At 42.8% G+C, this 22,694-nt stretch overlaps 1 protein-coding gene across 2 annotated transcripts in view; it reads right to left on the bottom strand.

The window, feature by feature from the left end:
- The window catches only part of Scyl3 (SCY1 like pseudokinase 3), a 35,070-nt gene extending 24,731 nt beyond the window's left edge, over nt 1-10,339 (bottom strand). Inside the window, exons 1-2 of one of the 2 annotated variants that reach the window (XM_010633993.3) lie at nt 10,066-10,339; nt 4,608-4,820 (exon numbers count right to left, since the gene is read on the bottom strand). In XM_010633993.3, coding sequence (XP_010632295.1) covers nt 4,608-4,772 — 165 coding nt within the window. In that variant the 5' untranslated portion in view covers nt 4,773-4,820; nt 10,066-10,339. The remainder of the gene's footprint in view (nt 1-4,607; nt 4,821-10,065) is intronic. The other variant, XM_010633994.3, reaches the window with a different exon arrangement.
- Between the last annotated feature and the right edge of the window lie 12,355 nt (nt 10,340-22,694).

The following is a 22,694-nucleotide window of genomic DNA, read 5'->3' as shown; positions in this document are numbered from 1 at the left end:
AAAAAAAAAAAAAAAAAAAACTTTGAGTTCCCCTGTGACAGTGAAGTCCCCAAAGAGCCCAGATATCCCAAAGATGGCTGCTATGAATTCTGAACATAGTGACAGAAACAATACCCAAGATCTCTGAAAAGTAAACTGTTAAGCACAAAGAGGAGAGGAGTGTAAATTTAAAGAAGTGACAAGCACAGGGATGAGTTTCCTGGTCTGGGGAATGAGTTTTTCTCCTCCTTACAACTCTGTACTACAGGCAGGCCTCGGTGTTGGAGCGGGGTAACACGCACGCAGGCTCACAGGTAAGAGTGGAGTCAAGAATCACGTGGATGGAACGGGGATTTAGCTCAGCGGTTCGGTGGCCTGCCATGCAAGTGCAAAGACCCAAGTTCAATGCCCGGTACCAAAAAAAAAAGAATCAAGTGGAAACATTTCTGCTTCAAAGAATAATGGGAGCAACAAGATGCGCTCTGCTCAGCAAGGGCAATTAACCACCGGGATTTCTCCTTGATGAACATCAGAAGAACAACTACACGGCTCCCGTTCTGTGCGCCTGAGCTGAAAGTGTGCACACTGATGTCGCTGAGCTCCTACTACCCTCCACTCACCGTACTAGGTGAGGACCCCACTGATAAATATAAATAATGCATACAATATGAGCACTATTTGCACTTACTCGTGCCCATATGTATCTACGTAGAGATCTTAAGAGTAAAATTCTAGCCCTAAATATGAGCAATTCTTAGTTTTCAGGAATCAGTTATGACTCAGCCACCTAAAAACTTAATTCAATCCTTCAGAGCCATAACCTTTCTTTTCTTATTGAACTCAGGTCCTTGTGCTTGTGAGGCAGGCCACCGAACCACTGAGCTACATCCCCGGCCCCATAACCCGTCATTGCTGTTCTGCCTCTACCTTATTTCATTCTGAGAGCTATATCAAGTTAACTGATGTGGTGTTCTTACGTGTACCTTAAGTCTACCTGCAAGCTCTTAGGGAAAGGGCTACAGTTTCATGCTGTTAAATAAGCATAACAAAATAACCAAGATGTCTATCTACAGAGCACTTTTTAATGAAAAATACATTACTCCTTCAAGATACAAATCTGGGATGAAGATGCAGATACATTGTTTTTAAATATCCTGTTCTACAAGTTGGATCAAATCGTAAGATTAAAGACAGGTATGGTGGCCTGTGATCCCAGCACTCGTTGAGGCCGGGGCAGAAAACAGCAAGTTTGAATCTCTCCTGAGCAATTTAGCAACTCGGTGAAAACTTGTCTCAAAATACAAAAGGGCAGGGGATGTAGCTCAGTGTAAAGTCCCTGGGTTTAATCCCTAGTACTGGAAGAAAAAACAAAACAAAACACCCTAGAAAATTTAAATACAATCCTAGAAAATATAAAATGCAGAAAGAGATAAAGAGTTTCACTTTGTAAAGTTTGCATTTGAGCACTGGTGGATAATCCCAGTGCAGATACCCACTAGGCAGGTGGAAATGCAGATGTGGACCGCAGGTAAGAGAGATCCTAGCAGATACCGGTTTGGGTTAGAAGGTTGGGCAACTGTGAACTTTACAGGAAAGTGAAGTCTGAACCGTGTGGTGGGGAGAGAGGAGACAACCAGTTCCATCTGGTATGTGAGGGATGGGAACACTTTGGAAGCTCTGAGTAGATGGTAATCAGGGTCTTGTAAGGGCACCAGGATCTGATTATGAAGGGAAAGAATTTCTAAAAGAAGTTAGCAATGAGGGAAGTTGATTTACAATGGGATGAGGGTTGTAAAGAGTCCAAGAAAGCATTAAGAGCAAAGGCAAGATACCGTGAATATGAGAAAGGGCAGAACTACAGATCTCAACTCCAACACAGCACCTCTGAATACTGCAACTGTTTCTTCCATTTGCCAGGCCCGCACAATGCGAGCTGTCCAAAACTTTAAACAACCCTTTCCTGAAGCAACCTAGCTCCACTATGAGAGGAACACAGTGCCTCCCCGGGCACCAAGCGAAGTACACAGATGACAGTTATACACCTAGGCATATGGTCTGATGCAATTCCTGGTACAAAGATACTTAGGAATCACTTTCATAAGCTTGTAATTACCATGAAGGCTTAACTAAATTCACCAAAGTGACCAAATTCTGACTTAGAATATATCATCCATTTCAGGCTATGGGTTAGAAATGAGTTCAAATCACCACTACGCAAATTATACTATTAATACAGTTGAGGAATTCAACTGTAAAACGAGGTCAAATGAACCTAAGTACTTTCCATGCTGTTTTATAACCAGAACTTGTATCTGTATTTCACCTTATTCCAGAGGCCAGTGTACTACTTATTTGTAATAGTAGAAAAAGAGTATATCCAATATTTACAAGGACAACACTATCCGCTTGAAATAGTCATTAAAACTATCAAAGGTAGAATTGGGAAACCAAACTAGAGATGGTGAGGTTAGCTAAACACACTGCTTCATTATTTCACATATCTGGGACATGACATTCTTAAAACTTAAGGTATTGAATGCTATACATTTTTCAAGTCCTGTGACTTAATTTTTGAGATTATCAGAAACATTCTGATAATGTAAATTCCTTGTGGCCTTGTTGACATTTAAAATTTCCCTGATTCAGATATGAGGCTTTCAAAGCCACAGAATGGCTAAAGGAAGAGACAAGTATGAACTACATGCAAAGACTCAGTCATTGCTGAAGAAGGTGTCTGGACGCAAATGAAAAAAAAATTTCTCAAACTCTGCGGTTCCGCCAGCAAAGAATGCATCTCTGTCTTCTTCCTTTAAAAATTTTAGGATCTGGGTTGACTGTCACGGAACAAGTCAAACAATTTTTTAAAATCTTGAAATCTTAAGAAAGAAAAACTAAGAAAGATTATAAAATTCTACTGGTTATGGGCATTCTAAGCTATTAAAAAAATACATACACAATCTTATTAGATGAAAATATTAGAAAATATGTTAGATACTGACTGCCTGTAAGAGCGAAAGAAGGCTTTCTCTCTTTTGGGAAAATCACAATAAAAATGTATTAACAATAGCTAAATGGGGTGGAAAAGTGACAGAAATATGGTTTTACCAAAAGGCAAAATTACTCAGCAAATTAGCCAGCTACACCTTTTACCACAGTATATTACAAGAAAATGTACCCTGGGCTGTGGTGTAGCTCAGGGGTAGACTGCTTGCCTAGCATGCACAAGACTGCTTCAATCCCTAGCACTGCAAAAAAGTAAGTCAGAGAAAATGCATCCTGAGAAGTGCTACAAGACTTTTTCCTTAGGAACCATCTTGTAACTGTTAGTTTCATGTTTTATCAAAGATGTAACATCCAATAATTAACTAGTGTGATCAATGAAATGTCAAAATGACACCAATAGAAACTTTTACAATCTTTTTAAAAAATAAAAACCATTTATAGGGCACTATGAAATATCGATTTCCACATCTGTTGATACTGAAAAAGAACTTATAATAAAGATCACAATTCTAACAAAATAAAGAGCTATCATATTCAACATGAAAATATGTTCTTTCCATAGCAAACACTGAAAAAATAATGAATACAACTCTGCTTTCCTTTCTAGAAACTTTCTGAAGATGATCTGAATGGCTGAAAAACCCAAGGGCTAGCCAGCCAAGGAAAACAGATCTTCATTTTCTCCAATTCTAAAAGATGTCTGGCATTTTTTATTGAATTATATTCCACAGATCATTCATACTTCCTAATTTACTCATTCATATATCCAGACCCAGAAAGGAATCACATTTTTTTCTTGTGTGTGTGGTGCTTGAAATTAGACCCTTGGACATGTTAGGCAAGTGCTCTACACTGAGCTATACCCCCAGCCCTAGAACACTTTTCCTACTAAGAGGCTGGGATTGCCTGACTGTGTCAGACAACAAGCTAATGTACTGGGTACCTTAGCCAGGAGCAAATGACCGGGTGTGAGGTGGCAGGACCTTTTCCGTAAGGGGGAAACACAAGCCTCCAGAAATTAATGACCTAAGGTTACTCACCAGTAACTGCACATAGGTCAAATAGTCTTTCTGGGGCATCCATTCTGACACACTATTTCAAAATGCTTTTTGGGGGGCAGGGGGACTGGAGATTAAAATCAGGACTTTGCACCTGCAAGGTAGGTACGGTGCCACTGAGCTAAATCCCTGGCCCCTACTATTATTTCTAGAGCACCACAATGTCTCAAAACAAGACCAAAAAAAAAAAAAAAGTAAAGTTCCTATCTTTTTACTTCTAGGCCCACCATTAACACAAGAATTAAAATGTCAATACAGCACTTTTTGTTAGACAAGATTAATTTCCTCTCTTAAATTAACCATGTAAAATCAATTCCCTAACATTCTCACTGGAAAAAAATGAAGATGAAATCCACTACAATGAGTTTCTTGAAGCTGTCAGGTCCCTATGGTGCCTGCTGAAGACATAGCAGGCCCATAAAGTCAGGACAAGTCAGCTCCGACAGGACATGAATGATAAAATACTGTTCCTTAGGGCCTCACCTCCTTTGAGCTTTATTAATTTCCTTTTCAAAGTAAGAAACAAGACAGTAAAAGGTACTATTAAGTCATCACCTAGCATGGTACCTTGGCAGCTTTATTAACCTTGTCTTCATTTTCTCTCTTATACACAAAAACTGAAGCAAGTTTGCCATCTTGCAGTACAGCAGGATAAACAGCAAGTCCGGCAGGTAAAGTAAATGGTGGTTCTTTCAGTGCATAGCTCTTTAAAACACTGCTCTCTGATCCCATCCCTTATGGTGTGGGACAGTCTGCAGCTCCTCCTCAAAGCACACGGACCTAAAAGAAAACGGAAAACAATTTCAAACATTAATGCTCTATCGCACAGCAAGAGAGGTGCATGATACCCAGAAACAGCCACTCAAACCTACTCCTTTCTGCAACCCTAACTAGGCCATTAGACAATAAAAATGGTAAATGCTCAGCAAGTTATCATCAGCGCTGGTTAACTAACAGGTAACAACTCCGGAGAAAACGCATGTTAACCAAAAACTCACATGCAGTTACTGCTCTTCCCCAAAACTCCACCACATACAAACTTTCAGTTTCTGAGAAAGACAATCAAAACCAGAACATGATCATTCATACTTCCTAACTTACTCATATATCCAGACCCAGAAAGGAAAATGTTGCCAAACTTAGCTATTCAAAAACAATCACTAGGCAAGGTAGCAAATGCCTATAATCCCTACACTTTGGCAGGATGAGGCAGGAAGATTATGAGTTCAAGGCAAGCCTTGGCAATTTGGCAACTCAGCAAGAATTTGTTTCAAAATAAATAAATGAATGAATAAATGAATGAATAAAATGACCATGGATGTAGCTCAGTGCAAAGGACCTAAATTCAATCCCCAGGACTGCAATAAATAGAGAGAGAGAGAGAGAGAGAGAGAGAGAGAGCGAGCGCGCGCGCGCAAGGCATGGAGGTACACACCTGTGATCCCAGCACTCGCAAGGATAACACAGGAGGACTGCCACAAATTCAAGGCCATAGACTACATAGGGAGACCTTGTCTCAAAAAAACCAAAAACCAAAATAAAACTTCTGTATATATAAAATTCAATTCTAAATGACAATCATACAAACGGAGAACATACTGATTAAAAAAAACATGTTAACAAATGGAAAGCTCATATAAATCAAGTTAAAGACTAAAACACCAGTAGAATAATGGGGGAAATTCAATGAAATGTTAGTGACAATAAACATAAGAAAAACTGCTACCTCCCTATTCTTCAAAGTTATGTCAAGGGGAGAAACAAAGTGGAAACTGCAAAACTGTATAATCACAAATTCTAAAACACACAGAAATAAATTTCTAGAAAATGGAAGCTACTCTAGAAAATAGAAAATAGACTAGTGTTTGCCTAGAGAGTGGGCACAGTGAGAAGGAAGAGGAGAGAGGGAAAGATCACAAAGGGGTTAAGAGGAAACTTGGAGGATGTGGATCATTTGATTATGATCAGGCGATGGATAATTAAAAGTATCAAAGTTATAAAACTATATACTTTATGTACAATTTCTTCTGTATCACCAGACTTTAATAAAACTGCTTTAAAAAGAGATATATACAGTTGGGCATGATGGCCCATGCTTGTAATCTCAGCATACAGGACGCTGAGGCAAGAGGATGGGTAAGTTCGAGTCCAGCCTGGGCAACTTAGCGAGAAATCTCAAAAGACCAAAAAGAGTGAGAAAAAGAAAGGGCAGGAGTGCAAGAAACATACCCACACAAGAGACTTGCTATACACATAAGCTAAAGTATTAACAAAGGTTTGTTGTGGAGGGTCTGATTGTGCGCACAGTAAATGCACAAATACACCTTTACGTGCCCAGCCCTCACATACCTCGTACCACATGAACATGCACTTCAGCAGGCAACGCAAAGCGGACCGGGGAGACAGCAAAGGACACAGGCGCCTGCCAAGAGGGGGCCTTCCTCTGAAGACAGAAGAGCACAAAGCCCCTCCAGGCCTGAGACTCCAGGGCTGTCACGTGTGTCACTGACCATGAGAAACCAAGAGCCTGGACACCTAAGTAGGAGTCCCTCTCTGATTCAGTGCTGGCGCAGATTTGTTTCAAACCTATGTAAGCCAAACAACGTATGTCTGGAAAATCTGTAATAATCAGTTTTCAGTTTGGCCTTTACAAAGTAAATTTTTAAAAAGTACAGTTCTTAGTAAGTCTGGCAATGTGGCAAGCAAATCACTAGTTCTAAATAACACAGGCAAAAATCTATCTAGACCTGTATAAACTCTGTTTAAAGCCCATAGTTTTGGGACAAATATCCAATGATCATTCTACATAATCTCTCCTCTTGGATTTCCCCTACTTTGGTGAAGTTCCCGACAGGACCCTCGAAGTTAATGTATGCAGTACGGCTCGAGCGCATGCCTACTACACGATGCACCGTGCACACAGATCCCGGTGCCTCCCCTTGTCAGGAACACGTGTACAAGGGCTGACACTATCTAGCATCAAAGCTCCTCAAAGTCTAAGAATGTGCTTTGTAACAAAACCACTGAGTTCTTCCTTACTTAGTAACTTATCTTTCTTAAAAAAGATACGAGCCAGGACCCTGGCACAGGCCTGTAATCCTAGCACTCTGGAAAACATGAGGATGATGCCAAGTTCAAGCCTGGCCTGGGTTACACAGTCAGACTTTCTCCAGACCAACCAACCAATCGACCTCACACACACACACACACAAAGTTGAAACAGAAGGAAAACAACGTGTACTAAGACAGCTTACTACTTCCAACTATAGGATGAACTCGTCTTCCTACTGAAATGACGAAGTTTATGAAGGCTAATGGAGAAGAGTATCTGTCAACCACCAGAGAGGTACTGGCAGCTCTCAGCCTGAGGCCACCTCTGCTGAGAAGGGAAGGTCATGCTAAGCACGTGGACCTTGCCCTGACTGCTATTGGGGCGTAGTTCACAAGTCCGGGGCCTACTGCGGACCAAAGGCCGTTAACTCACAGGCCCCAGTGGTGAGAAACTGGCCACACATCACTGTGTCCCTAGGAATATGAACTAGGAGAACAGATCTTTTTCTGTTGGTGCCACACCTGAAAGTGGAAGGATGCCATGAGGTAGGGCTGCCAGGAGACAAAGCAGAAACTTGGAGGAAGTCAGTTTGCAGCAGGAAAACAAAATGCCGACACCGGGAAAACGGCACATTGCTGCCCTCCACCTCGAGGCTGCAGAAGGTACTTTGAAGCCATTTCCTCCCCGCCTCGGGGCCACCGAACCGTAGGCTCCTTCCCCTGAAGCAGCTTCAGGGGAGCCAAGTTCTTTGCCACCAGTTGCCACTTCAGAAGCAGAAAACTCTCTACTTCTCCTTAACTCCTTCCTGAAAAACCAGTCAGTCTAGAGGAATGAGTTACAGAGAAAAGTTTCTCTGAAGCTAGCCTAGCTGCCTTCTCAGCCATAAAACACAGCCTTTCAAAATCAACCCACAATAAGGGGAAACTGAAAAAGGAACTGCAAGTAAATGAGTATCTCCTTAGCAGAAAGTCAGCTGTTTGCTCATTTCCAGTATCAGTCCTCCAAAGAGAGATGGTGTTCACCAGGGTTCTGGGGAAGGGCTCTGGCCAGGTAAATGGCAGGAAGTCCACATGAAAGCAACACACATGTACTTTTCTTAGTTATTTCAAAATAGCAAGATCTTCCTTGTGGGAATACTGAGCCTTACAATATCTATTAGCCCTTGATTTAATATTATGAATACCAATGCATAAGAATGAACAATTAGTTACAAAAGCATTAGGAAAAAGTTAAAAGTAGTAAAACTTTTATAGTAATTTACTGTAGGTCTAAGACACTGGGAAATATCACTGAAGTTTAAAAAAGGTGACTCAATTTTTTGAGAGAACTCAAGAGAAAGGATGCCACTGTATTATCTTGAAAGCACTAACAGAAGTCTACGGAGACTATCAGGGAACAGTGGGGTTCTATGCCGAGGGCAAACTTTGTTAGAGTAAACTAAAAAGCTGGCCTGATGATTGCAATTTGAGACTATCGTAAAGTAGTAATTCTAATTCTTCACACAACTGCGTCCAATCTAAGAGGCACAAATACTACAAACAGCGATTTAAAAATAATTCTGCTAAAATGAACATACAGGAATGAAAGATACATAAACAACACCTGGACTTCAAAATGTTCTCTCTTGTTGTTTTGAGGAGGGGGAAATACACAAAATCCCACTTGTTAGCTGTGAAATTAAAAGTCACGAGAAAGTAGCAAATGATATTCTAACATCACAGCACAGGCATTTTGCAGAATATTGGGTCCAGAGTCTCTGGCTTGAACTTTGCCAGTCTTTTGGGCATGGTGTCACACACCTGTACTCCCAGCACTGGGGAGGCTGAGACAGGGAGATGGCTGAGAGTTCTAAACCAGCCTGGACTATACAGTGAGGCTCTGTCTCAAAAAAAAAAAACAAAATAAATAAGCCCTCGTTTATCTATCTCCCACCGCCCTTTTGCCACTTTAGGCAGCATCATGAAGTTTCTGGACTGGCCACTTGCACAGTGGGAAAGTCCTGGTCTAGATCCCTGGGCAACTAAGAAACGTGTGAGGACACATCTCTCTCAGGTCACTTCTCAGCAAGCGGTGAGCCTGCTGTGGACCTCCAGCTGGCAAGTTCCAGCGGCAATGGCACGAGGGATCCTTTGGGGGTCTAACGATAACAGCACCCCCGCCTTAGATCGAGTTCGGGTACTGAGGTAGGATAGAAGAAAAAAAGACAGGTAAAAAGGAAGCAATGAAAATCAGAGTTTTAAAATTGTACTTTTAAGGCCTACAGCTTCGGGACACTGTTTAAATCTCTAACACGATAAGCCTGGGCCACACTTTTAACCCGCAAATTAGCCGTTTTCACCTGTGAATAAACCACCGCCTTCCACCTGTAAATTGTGCTTCCTCCCAGACCTCCATCCTCAAGGGAGCAACAGGATTAGTGGGCAGCAGATCTCAATTTCAAACACATGTAAATGGTTTGCATCCTGACACAGCCCGCCAGAGGGGTGAGAGGACAGGCAGCAGGTGCACACGCCCCTGACCCATCTGGAAGGCACCAGACAGCTCCGGATCGCAAAGGGCCCCATTTCCCTGAACACCCACACGCCACTCTTCAGGGCGCGCTTCAAGTTTCTCTCTGGAAACCCTCCCCGTGCCTCTTAGGAACCAGTCCTGAAAAAGTGTCCCTTTCTGTGATGCGAGTCAGGGAGTCAGCAACTTAACTCTCCAGGCAGAGCAGGTGAGGGACCCCAGCTCCACTCTGAAGGGCGGGTCCTGACCCAGCTCAGCGACCCTAATCCGTGTCAAGTTTAGGGCCACAGGAACCAAGCCCCAAAGCTCTGCAGGGCCACCTCGTCCAGCGTCTCCTTGGATCCTCAAAGTAAAGTGTCACGCACGAACCCCAGCCCAGAGCCTCGGTCCGACCAAGGCCTCCCGCCCGGGGCCACGGACACGCGCCGTGCAGGCCTCCAACGCAGACAGTCCCGACCTGGTTACCTGCGGGCAGCGGGGAGGGCAGAAGGTCTCCCGGGCTCGCGCCCTCTTGGCCTCCCCTTGAGCCTGCGGCCACAACACTTCAACCTCCCCGGCCGGACCCTGGGACACCGCGGAGACGGCCGGGAAACGAACTAAACGCCTGCCACCGCCCCGTTGACGCCACCACGGAAGCGAGCGGACCTGAAACCCGGATAGAGCAGGCGCCATGTTAAGTGTGGGCGCCGGTGCTGACCCTGCGTTTTACTCATGGCTCCCGTCAGCCCTGCTGGCCTGTGGGGAAACATCCTAACTTTTGCAGCAAACAGGCAACTCTACCTTTGGGCCAGTTTTTAATCGCGCGGTTTTACGTCACTTCCGCCCAAGTTGAAAATGTCCGCCGCTAGCTTCAAACAAGTGCTGCAGTAAAGACGGGGGGGGGGGGGCGCAGAAGAAAAAGGAGGACGGTGATTGGCGAGAACTCGGAGCGGGATGGCCCGCATGTCGCACCCTCATTGGCTGTGCTGTGTGAGCCCAAGTCCTGCGCAACTAGCTTGGCGGCTGTCAGAGCTCTTGATTCACAAGTGGAGCCCTTCAGCAAAAAGTGAAATTGGGGATATTAACTGTGATTACTTCTAGTGGTAATGGTGCCTGCTTTATTGGTTGTAACCATCCGGCCATAGAGGAACACAGCTGTGATCCTAGCACTTGGAGGCAGAGAAAGGACGATCGCGAGTGCGAAGCCAGCCTTGGTGACTTCGAATTTGTCTCTAAAAAAATTTTTTTAAAGGGCTCAGTGATGAGGGACTTGCCTAGCACGCGCGAGGCCCTTCGGTTCAACCCCAGTAGCAGAAAAAATAATAAAAAGAAAAGAAAGCCACTTGTAATTCCAGCACACACACTTGTAATTCCAGCACTCTGGAGACCGAGGCAGGAGGATCGCAAGTTCGAGTCTACCCTAGGCAATTCAGTGAGATCTTGTCTTAAAATAAAAATTTTAAGGGGGGTGCACCCTCAGGATGTACTTGGGCCCTGACTTCAGCCCTGAGTACAGTCCAAACGCACAGACACACACACACAGTGCACAAACGATCACTAGCTACAACTTAATGCTTCTGGGACCTCCAGATTAACAGCTGAATTAAATTATTTGCTCATACACAACTTGTACATCCTTTCTAGCCTGTAACAGTAGCCCAAAAAGTTTAAGATGGATAAAGACGCCACAATTTCTTCAATTTATAGGAAAACAAATACGTACCAAAACTTAGAACTTATTTAAAAATGTCCTAAACAAATATTTATGATGATGCAGAGTCAAAGGATTCATCAAATCTCTCGTGTAATTCGAGGAAGTTGGACCTCTGTTTCCTAGGTCAACACTGTCCTAGAGGAACAAAACTTGTCTACACGTGTAATATTAAGGTTTCTAAGAGCCTCACTAATAGTAAAAGGAATGTGGTTAATTATTATATTTTAATCCATTATATCCAAAAGATTGCTATTTAAGCAAACAATATAAGCAATTGTTGATGAGATTTTTATGCATAGGCTTTTGGTACTATCTTCAAAATCTGATTTTTAAAAATTTTTGTGATGAGAACTAGCCATATTTTAATGCTTCTCGACATGTGGGAGTACAGACTACTGCCCTGATATGTGCAGATTTAGGCAGGCTGGCCACTATTCTGTACTAGAAATTTGAGAAACTAAAGTACGGCTCTGGGTTCTTGTACCCTATTGTCAGCATCAGCACCTGGAAATCAGAAATCCCTTGCATGCAAGGTAAACCCAGAACCATGAGGGCTGAGACATCAGGGCTATTTCCAAAAGCTGAGGGTGCCTTACAGTTTTACATCTGGTTATTCAAGAGTGGAGAGCATTCTCTGAAATATTTTAGCCAATTCACCTATCTCAAATTCTTTGGAGCCCATCTAATATTCATCCTGGCAGTTAAGAAGGTATCTTGCCAATGAAAAACAATCAAAACAGAAACCAGGGCCGGGGATTTAGCTCAGTGGTTCCACCGCCTGCCTTGAAAGTGCAAGGCCCTGAGTTTGATCCCTGGTACCAAAAAAAAAAAAAAAAGTATTTGTGGCCCTTTCTCTGAAATGTGGCCCTCTGATGTGACGCTAGCTGCTGACCCAGGAGGATGCAGTCCTGGTAGCTAGAATGCTAGTTGATCCTATGTGTAGGTTCGAGCAATTAAAGCACACAGAGTTGACAGCTTTGTGCTTAGGCCGCCTACCGGGACAGAAAGTGTCCTGTGAAAGGCACATTGGAAGCACCTGTGACCGACTCCCCTAAAGCTCTATCAGGGCAGGGTTTATAGCCACTCCCAGAGAGAGACCTTAAGACCTGATGAGACTAAAGAAATATGAGCCAGTTGTGGTGGTCCATATCTGTGATTCCAGCACTCCGGGAGGGTGAGGCAGGAGAAGCTCTCATCCCCTGTCTGCACACATTCTCTAGGTTTCCCAGCTCCAACATCCAGTCCCACTCCTGCTTTCATCACCTTCACTACAGAGGTTAAGAAATCAAAACGATCACTTTCTGAGCCTCCTCGCAGTTGCGTGGTCACAAATTCAGGCCAGAGACACACAGCAAATGCACGCGGGGCCTGGACAAAGGCGGGCAGTGCGTTCGGGAAAAGTCTCCGCTTCCTCGATACAGGAGACGAATGTGGCTGAGTGTAGGGGGCATCTGTCAATGTGAAGAGCAATGTGTGAGTGTGTTGCCAAGGACGGGGAATGGAGCCTCCCAAGACTGACCCAATGTAACCCCCCAAGAGTGAAGTGAAGAGGGTTACCCAACCCAACAGATTCCATGTGTGAAACCCGATGTGAAACCCCCAAGAGAGAAATGTGCGTGCAACCCCAATATCTACTCAAACAGCCCAATATGTGTGAAGCGATAAATCCTGAACCAGTGCCACAGACCCCCCAGTTAGAATGGTATAAAAGAGCGCGCAGAAGGCCAGCTCGTCCCACTCGGTGACCGAGACATCCCGACACTCTGCTGGACGAGACATCGGACGCCTGCCCGGAGTGGACCCCCGGATCAACGTGGAGGCAACCCGATCCAACACTGAAATCACCAGGAAAGGAGAACCAAAGTCGTGCTCCTCGGACTTGTGCAGGTACAGGGAGTGACAACTGGCGGGTAGGAATGAACATGTTTGATGGGTGACACATATATAAAAATATATAAAAATCTAGTTGGCGACTACTACTGTCTCGACCTCCAGGTAGAGCACACTCCTGCTCGCGACACTGAGAAGAGAGCAGCACGCACACGTGCTGGAGATGTGGAGCGGCGGGATGGCGGGCTGGGGCTCTCTTGCTGCCTCTCACGATTCTGTCTTTCTCCCTTTTGCAGGAGGAGAAGACACGATTCATTCAGCTGGTGCGAGAAATCTTCCACTGCCACGCAGCTGTTTACCCGCCTCCGTCTCTGGCAGCAACTTTATCTCGGAGTCCTGCTGACTTTCTCCCTCCCTGGCCCCCTAGCGCAGTGTCCAGATGTGGCTGGGCCCCTGGGTGGACGCCCCTCATCTTTCAGCCTGGTGGTCCGGACTCTGCACTTCACTTCCCCAAGGTGAACCTACTCCCCCAAGTATTAACGAGAAAGGAATATTTTACTGCCAGTTGAGTAGAAGAGAAATTGGAAAATTTCACGTACTCGGTGCTTTCTCTCCCTAGTATTCATCTACTGACATATTTGTTCTTGATGCCCCTCAAGACACTACGTAAATGTCACCCGCTAAGTCTCTGGATTAAACTGGGAATGGCAACACATGCTTGGAATCCCAGCACTCTGGGAGGCTGAGGCAGGAGGATCACAAGTTCGAGGCCAGCCTGGGAAGTCTAGCAACTAAGCAAGACCCAAGCTCAAGAAAGAGCTTGGGATGTAGCTTGGTTCATATCTAGGGAAGGCCCTAGGTTCATCAAAAATGGAAGAGGAAGAGGGAGAAAAAGAAGGGGAAGTGGAATGGAAAAGCTAAAGGGGAAGGAGGAAGAAGGAGAAGGAGAACCAAAGTTTAAAGAGTCTAGACCTAGATTTTTATCCAGTAGGGATAAAAATAATTCTATGCAGTGCATATTTGACTCTGTGGAGATGGAGCAATATTCTACTAGCTCATAGCAACCGCTGTTCCTAATTAGGGTTGGGCGAGGAAATCTTGTCATAAATCTGCATATGGGGCTTGTTTGAGATCCTAACCCTAAAGGACCTTTTCCCAAAGTGTATAGAATACCAGGCTCTCTAAATTCCTGTGCCTGATAATGAAAGACTGATGCCTGGCAACATTTTAATTCATCCTACCCATCTTTAAATTACTCATTTTAACATCATTAAATACACGAGGATGGATCTGAGTTGGAGACAGCTGAAGTGCTCACAGTGTCTGGGCCTGAGGGACAGACTTCTGACTGAAATCCTGCCCATGTAAAACCCTCTAAAGTGGGAATTGCTTCTCAATTTCTAAAGGTGAGTGAATTGCCTTGCAAACTTGCTCCAGGAGAGAGACAGGTTTGGGGCAGACAATGGGTGCACATCTCCGAAGTGTGTGAAAAACGCGAGGCTGAGGCTGCACACTGGCCGCTTGGTCCAGGGGACACGCGCCATCCCGTGTGCTGAGCGCCTCTCCTCTCACCTCTCAATCTCCTCGCTGTCTCCCCTCTCTCTCCCGCTGGCCGTTCTACACGCCAGGCGAGCTGCTGCCCTAGGACCTCACCTGTTGTCCTGCCTCTGCCTCATTCTCTCTCTCTCTCTCTCTAGATATCCACTTGACGAAGTCTCTTGCCTCCTAAAAACGTGCTCTTTGTGCACATCTCGCCTCGTCAATGCGGATCATCTTGACCCACCCTGTTTAACCCTGTAGCCTTTACCCTACTGTTTGCTACGAACCTAATGCCTTTTACTCCCCCACAATACTGTGCTGCAAAGTGAACCTAGGACCTTCACATGGTGTTATGTCCTCAGCTCTTTGTTTGTTTGTTTGTTTTTCTTTAGACAGGTTCTTAAGTCATTAAATTACTCAGGCTGGCTCAGTCTTGTGATCCTCCTGCCTCGGCCTCCCAGAGTGCTGGGATTACGAGCATGTGCCTACACACCCGGCGATGAAGGCTCCCACGCTATTTACTTTTGCATTTTTCCATAGCACCTACCACCTTCTAATAGCCATTTGCCATATTTTATTGGTTGTAAAACCTATAGCTTTTCTTGAATGTTTCTAGAAGTCAGAACATTTTAACATGAATGCCATACCCTAGTTTAATTGGCAATGATGTTTTTGCACAGAGGCTCGAGCCCAGGGCTTGTACACTAACACTTTATACTCAACCCTTTTTATTTTTTATTTTGGGACAGGGTCTCACTAAGTTGCTAAGTGGTGTAGGCTGGCCTTGAACGCGTCCTCCTGCCTTGGCCTCCAGAGGGCTGAAATTGGAGATCTGTGCCATCACACACCCAGTTCAATGATAGTTTATTTGTGGTATCAAATGTATTGATGTTTCTTAAATGAAATAACATCAGAGACTAATAAAAATACAGTAATTTGCATGTCTATTGTTTCTCACTCGTTTTGAGGCAAAAAGTTATCTGAGGCTTTGAGATAGGGATGGTTATTCCTAAGCCCCTACTTCAGACTTGAATTCACCTCAGTTCCCTGCGGTGCCTTCCGCTGCGGCGCTCTGCCGTCCCCAAGCAAACAGCATTCTTTGGAAAAAATTTCTCTATTTTTAGTCATTAGGAATTAGGAACTATACAGACACGCGATTACACTAACAGAGTTTTTTAGAGAGAACAGCTAAAGAGGAAGGAGATGCTAAAAAGTTAATTTGGAAAAGTGGATCGGAAGCTGGCGGAGGAGGGGAGTTGATACGGTGTTGCCTCCTTGTTGGCTCGAGTGGAACTTTGCTTGGGCGTCCAGTGCTTCTATCCCTACCTAAAAAGTGTCTAGACTGCCAAAAGAAGAATAAAGTTATTTATATCCATACAGTATTATTCAGCTACAGAAAGGAAGGTTGTCATACATGCTACAACATGAAATATGAGTGCATTCTCCTAAATGAAAAAAATTAGACTAAACGAAAAAAAATCCACACATTGTATGATTTTGGCTGCATGAAACGTCCACTATAGGTAAACCCATAGAGACAGAAAGTAAATTAGTGGTTGACAGGGGCTGGGGGTGCTGGCCAAAGGGGGAGGGGTTTCTTTTTGGAGCAATAAAAGTATTTTGGAGTTATATAGCAGTGGTAATGATAATCTCACGATTGCATGAGAAGTGACTGAAACAGTGAATGCTTATATTTAAAATATTACAGTAAAAGATACATTGGCATTAATCCCTTTCAAAATAGTTCCCCTCACTTCAAATACACTTTCGATCACTCTTGCTGCTTTTTGAAGCTGTTCTGGAATTTCTCTTACATGAATGTCTTTAGCTGCACTGTCATGGCTGCAAAAGTATTTACCATTCATGGTCATTTTGATTGGGGGAAGAGCTAGAAGTTGCTGTTGCCACATCTGATGAATAAAACAAGTGGTGAAATACGGTGAAGTTTTGATGAGCCTACATTCTGTTGGATGGCACGCAGTTAACAACCTTCACCATACTTCTGATCACACCCCATAAAGACTGTAACACATTTTTAAAATTTAAACGTTCATGTTGTTTTGATCACACCTTGTACTAGACATTGATTAATTGTACACATCCTCATCTTATTCCTGATTTTAGAGGGAAAGCTTTCAGTTTTCCTCATTTAAATGATGTTGGCAGTAGGTTGTCATAAATGATCCTTATCAGATTGAGATACGGTCTTCTAGACCTATTTTCTTTGGTGTTTTTATCACGAAAGGGCATTGGATTTTGTCAGATGCTTTTTCTGTATCGAAATGATCACATGATTTTCATTCTTGCTTCTTTTTATGCAATATATGACATTTGTTGATTTGTATATGTCGAACAATCCTTGCATCCTTGGGTGGGTTGCAGTCTACTTGGGCATGATATGTGATCTTTTTGATGATTTATTGCTTTCTGTTTACTGGTATCTTGAAGATTTTTGCATCTATCTTCAATAAAAAGATTGGTCTATAATTCTTTTTCTTTTTTTGGATCCTTGTCTGGTTTGGGAATTAGGGTAATGCTAGCTTCCAGGAATGACTTTAGGAATGCCCCTTCCCTTTCAATTTCTTAAAGAGCTTTGCATTTGTGTTAGACCTTCCCTAGAGTTTTTGGAGAATTCAGCAGTGAATCCATCTGAACCTGTGCTTTTTTTAGTTGGTAGGTTTTTTGTTACTGCTTTAATTTCCTGTTATTGGATTATTCCGGGTTTTTAAATCTTCTTGGTTCAGTTTTGGTAATTCGCATGTATCTAGCCATCTACCCATCTCTTCTGAATTATTCAAAGTATTGGCATTTAGCTTTGTGAAATAATAATCTTTTTATTTTAGCAGTGTGTGTGTGATTTCATCTTTTCCATTTCTGATTGCATTGATCTGGGTCATTTCTCTCCTTTTTTGGTTAGATTGGCTAAGGGTTTATCTATCTTCCTTTTTTTGTTTTTTTTTTTTGTAGCACTGAGGATTGATCTGGGGTCCTTGCGCTTGCAAGTCAGGCAGCGGAACCACTGAGCTAAATCCCCAGCCTATCTATTCTCTTTTGAAGAAATAACTCTTGAATTTATTAATTCTTTGTTTTGCTTTTCTTGGTCTTGATTTCACTGATTTCTGGTCTGATTTTTATAATTTCCTTCCCTGTAGTAGGTTTGGGTTTGGATTGTTCTTTATTTTTGTAGGACCTTCAGATGGCCATTTGGTTATTTGGGCTCACTGTTTTTGTGACATGGTCATACACAGCTTTCAACTTCCATCTTAAGACTGCTTCATTGTATCCCATACATTCTGGTATTTTGCATTATCTTTTAGTTCTAGAAACTGTTCTATTTGTTTATTTCATCTGTAACCCACTGTTTACTTAAGAATGTATTATTTAGTTTCCACGTGTTTGCATAATTTCTGTGGTTTTTTTGTTATTGATTTCCAGTTTTGTTTTACTATGATCTGATAATATGCATGGCATAATTTAAATGCTGTTACCTTTATTATGCTTGCTTTATTGGCTAGGCTGTGGTCTATTTTGGAGAAAGTTCCTTGTACTTCTGAGAAGAATGTGTATTCCATTGTTGTTGGGTCAAACTCTCTGTAGTTATCTATTAAATCCATTTGTTCAAAGAAGGTTTTTGTTTTGTTTTGTTTTGGGCATTTTGTTTTTGGTTTTGTAAGAGAGGGTCTTGATATATATTCCATGTTGGCCTTGAACTCAGTATGTAGCCCAGGCTGGCCTCCAACTCATACAGTCCTTCTGCCTCAGCCTTCCAAGTGCTAGGATTACAGGTGTATGCCACCACACATAGCTTTGTTCAAGGGTTTAACTCTCATTAATTTTTTGTCTAATTTATCTATTTGTTATAGTGGGGTGTTGAGGTCTCCCACTACAATTGTTTTTATGTTTATCTGGTCTTTTATGTCCAGTGGTACTTGTTTTATGGAAGTAAATGCAACATTGTTTGGTATGTATATGCTAATAATTATCTCTTCCTGTTAGGTTGCTCCCTTCACTAATACATAGTGACTTCTTTGCCTCTTTTGATTAGTTTTGGCTTCAAGTTCACTTTGTCTGAATATAGGAAAGCTATACCTGCTTTTGGGGGGTTCCCACTGTATAAAGTATGGTTCTCAATCCCTTGATTTTTACTGAGTTCCTTTTTTGGGTTAAATATGTTTCTTGTACATAGTATACCATTAGATTTTTTAGTTTGATCCATTCTGCCAGTTTGTGCCTTTAGATTGAGGAGTTGAGACAATGCATATTAGAATTACTGCTGATAGGTGTTGACTTGTCCTGCCATTGCCTTATTTTTCCATTGCTGATTTCCTATATTTTTCTACTTAACTGCTCATCCTTCCTGGTATATTCCTTCTATTACATAATTTGTCACTGTTAGCTTCATTGTCTTTTTCTAGGACACCCTTCAGAATATTTTTGCAGTGCTGGTTTTTTGGCCATGAATTTATTTAGGAGCTCTTTGTTATGAAATTATCTCATCTCTTCATCAATTTTGGAAGATGGTTTGGCAGGGTATCTCAACCTGAGTTGAAAATTATTTTCCTTCAGTGCTTGAAACACTTCACTCTTCACTCTTTTGGCTGTTAAGCTTTGTGTTGAGAGGACTGCTATAATTCTAGTAGGTTTTCTTTATAAGAGATTCCTTGCTTTTCTCTAACCAATTTTAAAGTTCTGTTCTTGTGTTGGACTTCTCAGATTTGTTTTGTTTTGTTTTGTTTTTTTGAGATCGGATCTCACTATGTACTTGAGACTGGCTTGGAACTCACTATGTAGCCCAGGCTGGTCTCGAACTCACAGCGATCCTCCTGCCTCAGTCTCCTGAGTGCTAGGATTGCAGGCATGCGGCACCACGCCCAGCTCAGATTTTTGACTATCTTCTCTGATTGTAGTTATCTGGGATTCTATATACTTTACTTAATCTGTCTGTTAAATTCTTTTCCCTTATTTGGAAAGGCGTATTTTCTTCCTTTCAATGCCCCATAGGTCAGCTTTGGGGAGTGGAGAGCTTCTGGATGCATTTTGTTGACTTTTTTCTTATGTTTCTATTTTGTGGTTCTTGTGTGTATTGTTGAAGCTTGTGGTTTAATTGTAGTGGAAATCTTTGTATTTTGAATGTAGACTCCTTTGGTAAATGTCTACTTTTCAGTGGTGTCCTTTGGGCATGGCTAACTCCTGGACTTTGCCTGTGCCCCAGGCACCAAAAACTTCCATCTCCCTGAAATGGGAGGTTACTGTAGATTTGTCCCTGTATCCAGTTTTCTGGGAGAGGACCACAATATTGTTAATGATGCCAAGAAAGTCCAAGTAGTAGTATCTCAAGTAAACCAATTAATAGCAATAGATGTGTCATCTTGGGCAGAGTAATAAAATCAGCATCAATTATAGTATCAAATACAAACTGAACATTGACAAACCCTAAGGGCTAACAAAGGACTACCCCATCCATAGAAAAGAGCTCTATAGGACCAGGGATTTAGCTCAGTGGTTCCACCACTTGCCTCAAAAGGGCAAGGATCCAAGTTTGATCCTTGGTACAAAAAAAAAAAAAAAAAACTCTATAATTACAGTATGAACACTAAACAAACCTAATATTGATTTACTATTGACCTACAATACATATCTATATACTGAACAATTTTACCTCTATTAACAATAGCACAATATTCAATAATAGCATGAAGTTAACTATCTAGTGATTCATAAAACATAATTGCTATACTAGTAAAGGTGGAGGAGGTGGGGAATGAGAGAAGAGAAAAGCAAAATTTGAAAAATTAATCAATGAGATATGAGATGGAGGAGAGAAAAGTAAGATCTGGGTCCTATTGGGGAGTAAATGGAAATGAACAGTGAGAGAGAACAGTCATTGGAAGGAATCAGCAAGTACAAGAAGAAAAAAGCAGTCCAAGGGGTGGAAGAGAAGGAAGTAAAAAATGTTGAAAGGGAAAAGGAGAAAAAAGAAACTAAAGGAGGAGGAAAAGAAAAGAGTGAGAAACCCCAAATCCCTGGAAAGCCCAATGAAGGATAAAAATAATACAATTAGAAAAGTGAAAAAAAAACAGTAAAAAAATGTTTTTGTGTTACTGAATAAGTGTTTTATTTCCCTCCAACTTCTGCAGTCTTGGGATTCACCTATTGACTTTTGAGACACTCCCCTTGCAGTAGAGGACCCTCTGTTCCTGCCTGGATTGCGGTTACTGTCCTGCTCCTGGGGAAAGGGTTAAAATATGTAAGAGCCATCTCGAAAGCAGATGTTCGCTGAAATTCACAGGGAGGCCAATATCTCCTAAGAACAGTGTACAGAGATAGCTGTTCACACATAAACGACTGACCCGTTCCCCAGCTCTAGCCACAGCTTGGAGTGATCCCTTCCAGCCACACAGGCCTGCTGGCACCAAATCCCTTCTGTCTGAACACAGAACTCAAGGATCTGCGACACTGGCTGTGACATGAAGCTTTTTCTCTCGCCTGCCGAAGGCTCCGTCCCGTCCTTCCCCAGAGGATTCCCCTTCATCTGTGGTGCTGTCCTCTGCCTCCTCATGTTGGACTACAGGATGTAACTGCTCTCACAACTGCTGTACTTTTACAGTAAATTTACTTTCTTCTTTTGGTACTGGGAATAGAACTCAGGGACTCAAGCTTGCCAGGCAGGCACTGCACCACTGAGCTACATCCCCTGGCCCTATCTTCTTCATCTTTTTTAAATCATTGTGTGGCTCTTCTCTGTCCACGCAGATCCGAACCTCAGATTTCTGTGGCCACATATATGCAGCTCCTGGCTGTCACACCAAGCCAGGGTGTATCTCGATCCCATTGGTAAGCAGGTTATGTGACGAGTCAGCCCTCTGGGGTCTACTGTTGGGTGTGAGTTCAAGTGGGCTTTGTACTCAGTGTCCCCTCTTGGGATCTGCTTCTCCCCTCTCTGCTTGGGCGTTGCCTCACCCGGAATCAAGTTGGTTACGTATTCCTTGCCTCTGTGGCTCCGTGCCCTGCTCCCCTGTGGGTGGGGTGCTGCTCCCCCAGTGTGAGTCTGCTTGCTCCCCAGAACATTCATTTTTGCACAGAATTGTCTCATTAACCAAGAGGAGCACAGCTTTTCCCAGGTAAATGACTGTTAGCAATAAGTGAGATAGTAATTTAGCAAAATCAATTGTTACTTTTTCAGCATATTAGGATAACAATCGTGACAGACTATTAAACCACGAGAGTTACATTTTTTAAAAAACAAGGCAGATCATGTATAATAAATAGTTTATGAGACCAAAACTTTACACAGGTAACCTCAGCGCAGTTAACTAGTTGTCTCAATTTTATAAACAAACTCTAATTAAGAAATTATCTTGACATTAACACTTCTATATTACTTCTGTTAAAAATGCATCAATACCTTAAGGCTGATTGTTTTAAACATGAATTATATTACCTCTGTGTTGCATTTAAAATTCTTTAAAAAAAAAATATATATATATATATATTTATATATGGTGTTTTGAGACAGGGTCTGACTATGCAGTTCAGGCCTTGAACTCACTATGTAGCCCAGGCTGGCCTTGAACTCACAGCAATCCTCCTGCCTCAGCCTCACGAGTGCTAAGATTACAAGCATTCACTACCACACCTAATAAAATATTTTTAAGACAACCTGCCTCTGATTAGAACTGTGTTACTTAAAAGATATACTGTTACAGTTTTCAGCTGCCTGCCTGCCTGAGATCACCAGGCAGGTGTGCGACCTCCTGGACTGTGCGACATCAGACCCAGTAAGGAAGGTAGCCATGTGGGCACCCTTGAAACACCCCCACGACCTCCCCCACCCCCGTTCTCAAACCTCCTGATTGGGCCAGTCCTTAGACCAACTCTGCAGAGGCATACAGCTGCCTGTGCCTGAGATCACCAGGCAGGTGTGCGACCTCCTGGACTGTGCGACATCAGACCCAGTAAGGAAGGTAGCCATGTGGGCACCCTTGAAACACCCCCACGACCTCCCCCACCCCCGTTCTCAAACCTCCTGTGA

This window comes from Fukomys damarensis, unplaced genomic scaffold (genome assembly GCF_012274545.1).
Source record: "Fukomys damarensis isolate Sample0158 unplaced genomic scaffold, DMR_v1.0_HiC HiC_scaffold_19, whole genome shotgun sequence".
NCBI lineage: Eukaryota > Metazoa > Chordata > Mammalia > Rodentia > Bathyergidae > Fukomys > Fukomys damarensis.
The sequence above is the reverse complement of the archived record's forward strand: the minus strand, read 5'-3'. Positions and strand labels throughout refer to the sequence as shown.